At 44.3% G+C, this 11208-nt stretch overlaps 1 protein-coding gene across 1 annotated transcript in view; it reads left to right on the top strand.

The window, feature by feature from the left end:
• Nucleotides 1-512: 512 nt before the first annotated feature.
• CPAMD8 (C3 and PZP-like, alpha-2-macroglobulin domain containing 8) overlaps nucleotides 513-11208 on the top strand; it is a gene marked incomplete at both ends in the record, with an annotated part of 33405 nt that continues 22709 nt past the window's right edge. Inside the window, 9 exons of the mRNA XM_009071829.1 lie at nucleotides 513-702; nucleotides 2166-2338; nucleotides 2439-2588; nucleotides 2693-2854; nucleotides 4785-4927; nucleotides 5904-5969; nucleotides 8886-9117; nucleotides 9917-10070; nucleotides 10668-10810. Of these exons, the coding sequence (XP_009070077.1) occupies nucleotides 513-702; nucleotides 2166-2338; nucleotides 2439-2588; nucleotides 2693-2854; nucleotides 4785-4927; nucleotides 5904-5969; nucleotides 8886-9117; nucleotides 9917-10070; nucleotides 10668-10810 (1413 nt within the window). The remainder of the gene's footprint in view (nucleotides 703-2165; nucleotides 2339-2438; nucleotides 2589-2692; nucleotides 2855-4784; nucleotides 4928-5903; nucleotides 5970-8885; nucleotides 9118-9916; nucleotides 10071-10667; nucleotides 10811-11208) is intronic.

The following is an 11208-nucleotide window of genomic DNA, read 5'->3' as shown; positions in this document are numbered from 1 at the left end:
CTTGGATCATTCCCAGTCATTTCATGCCACGTTGATTACATTTGAATTAGCATTTGCCCCCTGAATATAATCACTGTGTATAATCACAATCAAACTGCAAAGACTATCAAACACATATCTCTTCCCACCCCCAGCACATCTCTTTTTCCTTTTCTGGGCTGGTCTTCTGAAGGGGTGTCTAAAATTCAACCAATTCTGGCAGCTGCTCTGTGCCAAAAGGCTTAACTTTCAGGATTCCAGAGATTCCTTTGTTGTTTCATTAATGCATACAACCCCCCAGCTCATTCTCCTGTAGATGTGCAGGGAGTGGAGAGCTGAACACAGATCCCTTTGGATTGTGGAGCAAGTCCATGACAACAGTGCTAATGTGATACACTTCTCAATGCACACATTGGTTAGGAGAGAGGTCACACCTCCTGTGGCCTGAAACCCACACAGGTTTCTGTGCTTGATAAACCCAAAATATGCATTGTAACACACCACATCTTCTGCTTTTCTGTCTGTGGGTGCAGGTGGGAGAGGAGGCTTGGATTGCAGTGAAGTCCACGTGTCCTTGTAACTTCACTCTGCATTACGAAGTGGCTTCGCGAGGCAACATTGTTCTCTCTGGATTGCAGCCTAGGAACATCACCCAGCAGAGGAGCAAAAGAGCCACCTTCCCTTCTGAGAAGGGCAGTGATGTCACACGCCTCCCAGGAACAGGTAGCCAGCAGCAGGAGTGCAATCTCACCCCTGTTTGCAGGGAAAAACATCCATAAGACTAAGTGTCCTCTTTAGTTTTGAATTTGGTACTCCTGAAAGGATACAGAATGATGTTGTACAGGAAAAGTGGTGCCATCCATTGCACTCATAGTCATATAGAAAACTAAATTCTCCAAGGGGGATAACTCTTGGAGAGTTTTCTCCAGTCTTTCCGTAGCCTTTCTCTGTTAAGATTTTCGTTTTCCTTAATAAGCTTGGGATCAGCTGAAGGGTATGAATTCTTCCCTGGGAGGTGCTGAAGCACTGGCACAGCTCTCCCAGAGAAGCTGTGGCTGCTCCATCCCTGGGAGTGTTCCAGGCCAGGTTGGATGGGGCTTGGAGCAACCTGTGCCTGGGGGAAGGTGTCCCTGCCCATGTCAGGGGTTAAAACAAGATGACCTTTAAGGTCCCTTCCAGCCCAACCCAATTCTGGGATTCTCTGGTGGGGCTGGGGCAGTTTGCTAAGATCGTTGGGCTTAAATTTAGGCAGAGGACTATAGATGGACTGCTAGCATGGGTCAGGCTAAAGGAGAGAATCCTGCAGTCCACATGGGGAGGGGAAATGAAGAGTGGACTCCTTGTTTGTACAAGGAATAACAGACCCAAATCAGGTGAATTTGGGAAGAGGGGGATGAAAAGTGATGTGATGGAGAAGATGCATAAACAGCTGCCAAGGGAAAAGTCTGTCTGTCCAGTAACCTGTCTGCAGTAGTAACCAGTTCCAGAGAGGGAGTAAAAGAAACTCCCCTGGGTGTACTCACCCAGCTGCTGCTGTCAGAGGTTTAGGAGTTTGTGATGACTTTCTGCACTGAAAGTTTGTTCTGAGCTGTTGCACCTACAGCTTGCCCAGAGGCATCCTGATTACTCTGGCACTGGAAGGGTTCAAGGCCAGGTTGGGTGGGACTAAGGCAACTTGATCTAGTGAAGGACATCCCTGTCCACAGCAGGGACACAGAACTAGATGATCCTTAAAGGAACTAGATGATCCTTAAAGGTCCCTTCTAACTCAACTCTGTGATTCTGTTTAACTGCTGCAGAGAATCTGAGAACTATAAACTGCACAATTCTTTTTCAAACTCCTTTTCTCTCCTCATGTTCTGCAGCAAGAGCAATAGATACCCTTTTTGGTTTATTTACAATGGTTTGATAACTTAATTGTGTATTTCCTTGACTTTTTGACCAGAAAAACACAGAGTAGTCATTCTCTATCCATGTTCTCCATGCTGCTAGTTATGTTCTGGGTGCTAATTGCCTATCAGCTAAGTGGAGAAAACAGGGAAAGATTCTGAGTTCAAGAAGAACATGTGCAACAGGAGCAAGGGAAGAGAATAAGGAGCAGTGGTGGAGAGTTCAGCCTGGAGATGGGGCAGGAAGAGAGTGATTTTGAGAAATAAAGCTATCTTCTTTTACATTTTGTGTTTCAGCACCTACCAGCACACCTGCAGCAGAGGTGGAGGTCTGTGTGACATTCCTCAGGTTCTCCATAGTTCACTCCATGGCTCCCCTGGGCCGTCTCCTGGTGTACTACGTGCGAGAGAATGGAGAGGGGGTCACAGACAGCCTGCAGTTCACTGTGAACTCCTCCTTTGAAAACCAGGTATGGGCCCTGGGGCTAGTGGAGAGGAAGGAATGGTGTCTTGTTTCTCTTTGGAGTTTTGTCTCTGCTGAGCTAACAGGATTTCATGTTCCCTTTCCAGGTTGCTGTGGTGCTCTCAGCAAACGAGACCAGACCCGGTGATGTGGTGAACATCAAGGTCAGAGCTGCAAAATCAAGCTGTGTCTGCATTGCCACTGTGGATAAGAGTGTCTACTTGCTGAAGACAGGTTTTCAGCTGACAGCCAGTCAGGTAGGAAGAGCTTAAGGCACTGATCTCTTTATCTCAACGCTGTGACCTACACTTCACCTCAGCCTTTAGCCCCAAACACAGCAGCCTCTGCCCTTTCCCTGCAGGTTTTCCAGGAGCTTGCAGAGTATGATGTGTCTGATGCTTTTGGAGCTCCAAAGGAAGAAGGGCACTTCTGGTGGCCAGGCATGTCCTCACGTCGCCGCCGCAGATCTTCTGTCTTCCCCTGGCACTGGGACATCACCAAGGACGCTCGTTTCGCCTTTACAGTAGGAAGACTCAGCCTCCCTTCTCTCTGGAGTCTCTGTCTGTCTTTCATGTTTGCAGGATGATTTTCAGCTCCATAGGCCAGGGTTTTTTTCCCACATTAGAACTGTTTCTCCAGGGGGGTAGGCTGACAAGTAATTTTTGAGAGCAGAGTACACTGTTCCTGCAAAGATACTGGAGAAACGTGGTTTGATTTTTGGCCAGTGTTGAGGAGAGGGACAGGGTATCCTGCTGGGTGAGGGAATTCATGCTGGTGATCTGGAGAAGGAGTCAGGGGCCAAAAGGTTCCTCCAGTCATGTGTGAGCTTGCAGATCATTTCTGCAGCTCCTCTGACAGGGAAGGAAGGTGGAACATGAATCTTTCCCTGGAGCCTTTTCCCTTTTGGACTATCCTTTGGAAATAACATTTCTTTCCTGCCCTAGTCCTGCCAGCTTCTGTGGTCTTGTGTGAAAGATCAGGATTGTTTTCTTTGCATCCTTGATCAAGTTACTTAAATATATGGCATTCAAGGAGTAATTCTGTTTACTTGGAGTCTTTCAATACTTAAACCTGACCAGATTTTAAAAATCTGATTCCCTTTGATCTGTGCATTTGCATCATGTTTCAAGTTGAGCATTTAAAACAATTCTTTTTCTTTCAATGTACTCCTGAATGAATTAATTTCTTCATTGCTTTGGATGCTAACAGTGCAGTCCCTTGAGCTGAGAACAGCTCATTCACCTATAGGTTTTAAGGCATGTTACTATTTCCAGTAGTTTCTTGCTTTCCTGTTGTTAAAATAAGTCTTATCTGACCCCTTTGAGAAGTTCTGCTTGTTCTCCTCTCCCTTCCCTTCCCATAGCTGCACAGTAGAGTTCATCCACCCTTTCAACCTCTGCTGATATCATCCTCCTCTCCTTCCACACCACTGCAGTGCCCTCTGTGCCCTGAGTGCCTGAAGCTGTGAGAACAAACCATATAAAAGGCTGTGCTGTGTTTTATGTTCTTTACTTAGTTCTACTACTTGCTGTTCTGAAGGACAGACTGGCCTAGAGAACCTGTGTCACAGATCTAATGGTTGATGTTCTTTACATTTTTTATCCACAGAACTGCTCATGATAATGATCTTTGCTTCCTGCAGATCTTCTGTCTCTTCATTCTTTGTCCTTTCTGTGATTTTAGCTGAAGTGGTTTATTCTGTTCTCTTAAATCCCAGAGGCTTTTGCACATTCCCGGTGCCTCAAGCTCTTAATCACAGACCAAATCCTCCTTGCTATCCACTGCTGCAGGAGTCAGTGCAGCTTCTCTCCCTGGGAGCTTTTGGGCTTTCTGTTCTGATGCTTTTCCCTTGCTGAGAGGTGTAAACTCTTGGGAGGAGACACCTGTGTATGGGCTGCACACCTGGATTGTAACCTCTGGGTGTGTATGGACCTCCTCTGGTCCCTGGGAGCATTTAGGGGGCAGAGCTGGCACACACCTCCCTTAGGTGTTCTGTGCTTTCCCTGTGAGGCTCTGTGGACACTTTTCATTTTGCTTGGCACCCCTGGCAGCTCAGAGCTGGTGATGTCTGTGTGAGAGCTGCCTGCTAACTCAGCGCAGCACACTGGGAATTTTTAGGAAGGGTAAAATGCTGTAATGTTATATTCTAGGAGGGAAGAATATGCCTAAGAATTTTTCACCTCTAGCTACCTGGCAGTCACATGTGCCCAGTAAATGCATTCTCCAAGCAAGAAAGAGCTTTCTCATAAAACCTTTGCCTGTGTATCTTCATATTAGCACTCACTTTTATATGTAGGTTTTTTAATTTTTCACGTTTCAATTGAAATTTCCCCTATAAATATTGCAATAGGGTTGAGGAATTCCAGTCTATTTTTTTTTAAGTAGTCCAAATGTAATTCTTTTTACTTATTTCTTATTTTCCTTGCTGGTTTTTGTTTTGTGGTCTTGTCTAGGAGACTGGTTTGGTGGTAATGACTGACATAGTCAGCCTGAACCACAGGCAGAACGGAGGCATGTACACCGACGAGGCCGTGCCAGCCTTCCAGCCACACACTGGCACCTTGGTGGCTACAATGCATTCAAAAATAGCCCCCAGGTAACATTTTGGTTGTGATTTCTATTGTCTCTGATACTCTGAGCTGTTTTGGTTCCATATTCTCAGCTGTTTTCCACTTCTGTACCCTTAGGAAATTGCTTGGGATGAACCAGGCAGTGATGGGGAAGCACTTCTGGTGTCTTGAGAGGTGTAATCAAAGTTATAATTGACACCACTTGGTTAAATTTATACTAATCCTTGGAAAATGCAAAGGAATGTTGTTCAAAAGGATGATTTGAAACTCGTTGCATATCTTAATTCTCTGTGAATTAGTTGCTGCTTCTCAGTATTTGTAAGTTACTTTGGCCAAAGTCAAATGAGAGTCTGCCTGAGGAAAAAGTCCTGAAGTTCTCTGAGCAATGCTGCACTTGAGGATGGGTCTTACCTTTGTGCTCTGAACCTCCTCTCAGCAGAGGGAATTTTGGAGGGTGGTTAGGAAAAAGGGTAGGAAGCATCACAGATGTGGAAAAACTGATTCAGTTATTAAACTGTTCAAGATCAAGAGAAGAAATGAAGAGTATAAAGCAGTGATTGTACTAACTGCTATTAGTTTTAGGCCATATCATGGGATTCTGGGAAGTCACATGCTCTAAATTCTCCCTTGGATTCATTCAGTGGCAGAAGTTGGATCATAAAACATTTCTTTGGGTTTATATTATTGGTGGTAGTTCATGAGATTATCTGTACTGGTTTTTAGAGTCTTATTTATGTCATGAGATTATCTGTACTGTTTTTTTTGAGTCTTATATATGTCTGCAGAGTGTGTGTTGTGTGTGTCTGTGTGTGTGTGCACAGTGGGATGGTTTGATTAGACCATGTCCTTTGTGTTAGAGTGATCACCACTCACTTAACTGTGCTAGGCAGAGCTTTGGTTGGTCACAGGAGCTGCACTCAGCTAATGACTCTGATCTATCAGCTACTGTTAAAACTGTCTTACTGAAAGGATTCACTTGCAAGGTCTTATTTCTCATTCCAGCAGAGCAGAGAAGAGAAAAAGAACCTTCTTTCCTGAGACATGGATTTGGCACTGCCTCAATGTCAGGTATGGACAGGGAATTCTCTCAGTTCTATCCAGGGGGTTGTAACCTCTTCAGCTACAGAAAACAGAACTCTTTGAAAGCTGTTGGAGTTCCATTTGCATTCTCTGATACAATTTGTTATTCTTCATTGCCACTTGAATCAATAATCTTTCTTTGCAGCATTGAAGTCTTGACGTGTATTCACTTCAAGTTGAACCTGTGTGTTGTGGCTACTCTGTTCATGGCTTTTCTCTTTTCTTTTCACTCCTTTCTCTGTCATCTCTTGCAAGAATATCTCCCCCAAACCTGAATTTATTGCCTCATGAACTCTGGTTTCCTCTGGGTGCAGTTGGAACTAAAAGCACTAATAAACAGATAACTCATCCCTCCCAGAACATCACAGCTAGGAAAATTTGAAACCATTATTAAAAGGCTTCTCCAGGTTTGCAAGGAAACATCATTCTCTGTAAATGATTGCAAATGAAATTTGACAGGAACTTGCAGCAAGTGTATTCAAATCTGCTCAATTGAGCATGAAATATGCTTTGTAGCAATACACAAAGAATTCCAGAAGTGCCTGTTTGGGCCTCAGCAAGTTGGGGCAGTTAATTATAAGTGGGAGAGTGTGGAATAAAAAGTTGCAGATTGCATTTTCTCCACTTCATTTCATTAGAAACAACTGAGTTGAGCATTCCTTAATTTCCACTGTCTTGAACAGGAAGAATTTTTTTTTTTTCTTCTACCATTTATAATTATAATATACAATCTTGAAAAAAAAAAAGGAAGAGAAACAAAAGCCTAATGTCAACTTCCCAAAGCAATCCTCAAAATTCCTAGGGCCTGGCTGGAGGGTCTAATGGCTGGAAATGTGTGTGTACTTTGGCCTCCAGCCCAGGAGAGTAAGTGCCCTCATGTGTGAAAATAATGTTAATGCTGGTTATGGGCTGAAATCCCAGTGGAAAGAACATCAGCTGCAACAAATTGTCCGGTTAAACAGGCTGGAATAGTGCCAGTCCTGGAGCTAGGACAGCCTTCTGCTGCTCCTCAGGCTGCAGTCATTGTTGCAGGTATCAGCTGTATAACCCCAGCTGGGATGAGGAGCTAAATATTGAACTAATCTGCCTAAAAGAAGTTACAGTAATTTAAACTTTAACCTTAAAGTAGGTTTAGATTAGATATTGGGTAGAAATTGTTGGGTTTGAGGGTGGTGAGACACTGGCACAGGTTGCCCAGGGAGGCTGTGACTGCTCCATCCCTGGGAGTGTTCCAGGCCAGGTTGGATGGGGCTTGGAGCAATCTGGGCTGGTGGAAGGTGTCCCTGCCCATGGCAGGGGTGGGATGGGATGGGTTTTAACATCCTTCCATCCCAAATCATTCTGGGATTCTGTGATAACTTGATGCTGCCAAACCCAAGTGCATTTCCCAGGCTCTCCACTCTGAAGGTTGAGCTAGGGAACCACTGGTCAGTGCTCAGAGCCTGCCTGGACCTGGCATGTCTCTTCCAAGGATCTCTAGCTTTTGTCAAACTATTTGTGTTTACCCCTTTTCCCACTGTACTATAGATACACAGCTCAGTCCATGGTGTCCTGTCTGGGCCCTGACACTTACAACAGCTTTAGGCTCATTGTCCAAACCCTGGCAGTGTTTCATTCCAGGTTGGATAAAACCTTGAGCACCTGCTCTGGTGGGAAGTGTCCCTGCCCAGGGCAGGGGGTTGGGGCTGGATGATCTCTAAGCTCCATCCCAACCCCTAAAACTCTGTGATTCTATGCCTGAGAATTACCAGCAGTTGATTTAGAGGAGCAAAGCAGAGGTGCCTCAATAACAACCTCAGCTGCAAAGCAGTGCAAGAGCAGTTCAGCATGTCCTGGGGTGGGTCAGGCAGCACTGCAGGTGAGAGTGTCATGCTATAGACTGACAGAGCTTATCCTCAGGATCTGCTCTCTCATTTTTCATGCCAACTAAGATGCTCATTGCCCTCAGAAGCTTTCCGAGCTGGCAGCGTGTGTATCAAGCTCTGGGGAATAAATAAGGACTTGAGAGAAAACAACCTTAGGGTGTACTCATAACTGCACCAATCATGCTGCCAGTTGAGCCATGAAATAGCTTTTGTTCTTGTGTCAGAGGAAATGTTTTCTGTTCCAGGCAAGGCCAAAGCTGCTTTGCAGGAGGGCAATAGCAAAGCCTGCAGAACAAAATTGCATTTCTCTTATAATAAAGCATGGAAGAGGCTACCAGGTTTGTGATGTCCTGCCGTGGTATGCACAGGAGAGCTAAATACTCAGAGATTGGATTTTGAATCATTAGTTTCAATCCTCAGTGGAAGGAAATGGTGGATTGGGAGTTTTGTATATCAGGCATTCCAAACCCCTCCAAACCAAACTGTTTCTGAATCACAACAAGCAGTTCCTGAACTTGGTGTCGAGAAAACTACTTGTTTGCACTTATGTTCAAGCAGATTCTGCAGGTTGGCAATGGATACGGGGACAATGGGCTCCAGCAAAAGTGACCTTTAGCTGTTAACTGAATTATTGTTGAACTGGTTTTATCCAGGTCCTTACTCTGGAATTCTTTGTTTCCTCTTGCCCTCCCCTCTTTGTTGGTTTTTTTTTCCTCTATGCAGACATTTGCCTCTAAGAAAAGTGACTCTAAAATAAGGCTGCAGATAAAGCTTTTAATCCTCTAAGAATGTGCGTGTTAGGGTTGTTTTTGCAGAAGCAACTACTTGCTGTTCTGCTCCTTGTAAATGTTTGCAGATCTCAAAACAACTGCTAGAAAACATTGAGCCTTTTCTAAGCTGCTGTTGAAAACAGACACTGATGCTGCTAGAAATTTGGATCTGGAGGGAGTTCCCCAAAACTTTTGGCTCTGTGAGCTTTGATTAAATGTTCTTGAGTGAGTTTAGTCTGATCAACCCTGTTCCCTGCTCTGTTTGGCAGTAACACCTCAGGAGAAGCACAGCTGCACGTGGAAGTGCCTGACTCCATCACCACCTGGATCACTGAGGCCGTGGCTCTGTCTGAGGAGAAGGGATTGGGCATTGCCACTCAGACAGAACTGAAGACCTTTAAACCTTTCTTCATTGATTTCACCTTGCCATACCACGTCATCCGGGGGGAGCAAACCAAAATCCCACTCACTGTCTACAACTACTTGGCTGTCTGTGTAGAGGTAAAAACCTCTTCATTCTTCTTGTTGAGTTACTCAGTTCTGGTTTATAGTCAGGATTCCTGAGTGATCTACAAGTTACAGTAGATAAGTTAGGTTGGATATAAGGAAGAAGTTTTCCCTGTGAGGGTGGTGAGACACTGGCACAGGTTGCCCAGGGAGGCTGTGGCTGCCCCAACCCTGGCAATGTTCATTCCAGGTTGGATAAAGCCTTGAGCAACCTGCTCTGGTGGGAGATGTCCCTGCCCAGGGCAGGGGGTTGGGGCTGGATCCTCACTAAGCTCCATTCCAACCCCTGAAATCCTATGATTTTTTGAGGAATGAGGTCAACATAGAGATAAGCTCAGCATAAATGCTTTGAAAAGATAAATATTGCCTTTCAGAATGAACAAATTTCATTGCTTTGAAACACATTTAATAGTCTGAAGTGTTTTGCAGCACTGGAGAAACACAAATATTGAAAAATCTAGGGAAGACAGTTAGGAAACTCATGCTGAACCACAGAGAAGAACTTTCCTCCTTAATCAGAAAGCTGCTGAAAGTAGTTTATTTTGAAGCAATATGGGTGCTGTCTCCCTAGATGTTTTCTTCTCAAACTCATCTGCCTAACTCAGTAGCATCTCACAGAACTCCTGCTGAGCTGGAAGTGCTGCTCTCAAATACCTGACTAGAAGGTTTGAAGAACAAATAATCTGCATACTCTGATTTGTGTTAAGCTTTTGGTGGGTTCCAGGTCATTCACATAGATCACTTGGGTTTGCAGCTGAAATTTGCAGTACATAACATTCCAAAATTTTCACAGGTCCATGTGAAGATTTCTGTTCCAAAGGGCATAAAGTTTGTTGGGCATCCTGGGAAGCACCACCTGACCAGGAAGAAGTGTGTGGCCCCTGGGGAAGCTAAACCCACCTCTGTCGTTCTGTCCTTCAATGAGCTGGGACTGAGCAACATCACTGGTAGTACAGAACTAAAAACAGCTTGTTGCTTGAAGGAGTTTCACTGGTGTTTCTTTTCATTCCTCTTTCAGAAGAAAGTTCTGATTTCCCTAGTTCCCCAAAGTGTGGAATCCTCCATTCCACTTGTTTCTGGCTTGGCCTTTCAACCTCATTTGTTGTAAACAGATTCTGTACCTGTAACCCTCTGAAGAGTCTGAGCAAACATCAGGGGGGTTTGGTCAGCAGTTCTCCTGTTATGTGATATTTGGCCATGGAAGGTTGGACCTGTTACATTGCCCTGAAGAGATTAGTGGGAACTGTTAAATGAGAGAGAATAACACCAAATTCTCTGTGTCTTTCAGCAAATAATCCCAGTAAAAATTGTGCAACTCTGAGAACTGTGGAAGAGTTTCTCTGTTGCCCCATGACTGTCCAAATATTGTCTGGTTTTAGATGTGATCATTCAAATATGGCATCAAGGAAATATGAGAGATCTGTAATTACAAACCACTTGATGTCTTGTTAATCAGCAACATCTAATTAGTTTAGATCTCCTCTTCAACTCCTGAAGGTCTTCCTGTCTCAGAGTTTCTGCTGCTTTTCCCTTCTGTTTCTCAGCAAAAGCTTTTGCTTATGGTGGAACCAATTGTTGCCAGGATGGGATGCAGACCTTAAAGAATGGGAAGCACTCAGAGGACACTTACCTGGACAAAAGGACTCCAGTGGGAGTGGATTATGTTCGAAGCAGTGTGATAATCGAGGTGAGAAAATGGGAGTTTGTAATCATTCAGGAAAAAATGCTTGGGCAAGTCAGCAAAGTGAATAGGTCTGTAAGAATCCTCGAGTTTTGGTATGTCAATATCCTCAATTTTTCCTCAATTTATGGTGTGTTTGTGTATTTGGAAATCATCAATTTCAGTGGTACTTGGACAGAAAGAGCTTGTTTGGTTCTGGGTTCATCTGGTGACTCTTCAGTGATGTTCAGGAGAAAAAGGAATAGAAGTTTTATCAGATAAACTTACCCTGTTAGTCTAAGCAATGTGCTGTGATGTGACCTTCTCTGGGAGTGCTTAGCACATCTCTAACAGAACACAGTGTCATCACTTCTCCATAGAGGATATAAACCACTGTCCAGCAGCAGAATATCATTCTGTATTCC

The sequence above is a fragment of the Acanthisitta chloris genome, unplaced genomic scaffold, assembly GCF_000695815.1.
Source record: "Acanthisitta chloris isolate BGI_N310 unplaced genomic scaffold, ASM69581v1 scaffold17613, whole genome shotgun sequence".
In the NCBI taxonomy this organism is placed as follows: Eukaryota; Metazoa; Chordata; class Aves; order Passeriformes; family Acanthisittidae; genus Acanthisitta; species Acanthisitta chloris.
The sequence above is the reverse complement of the archived record's forward strand: the minus strand, read 5'-3'. Positions and strand labels throughout refer to the sequence as shown.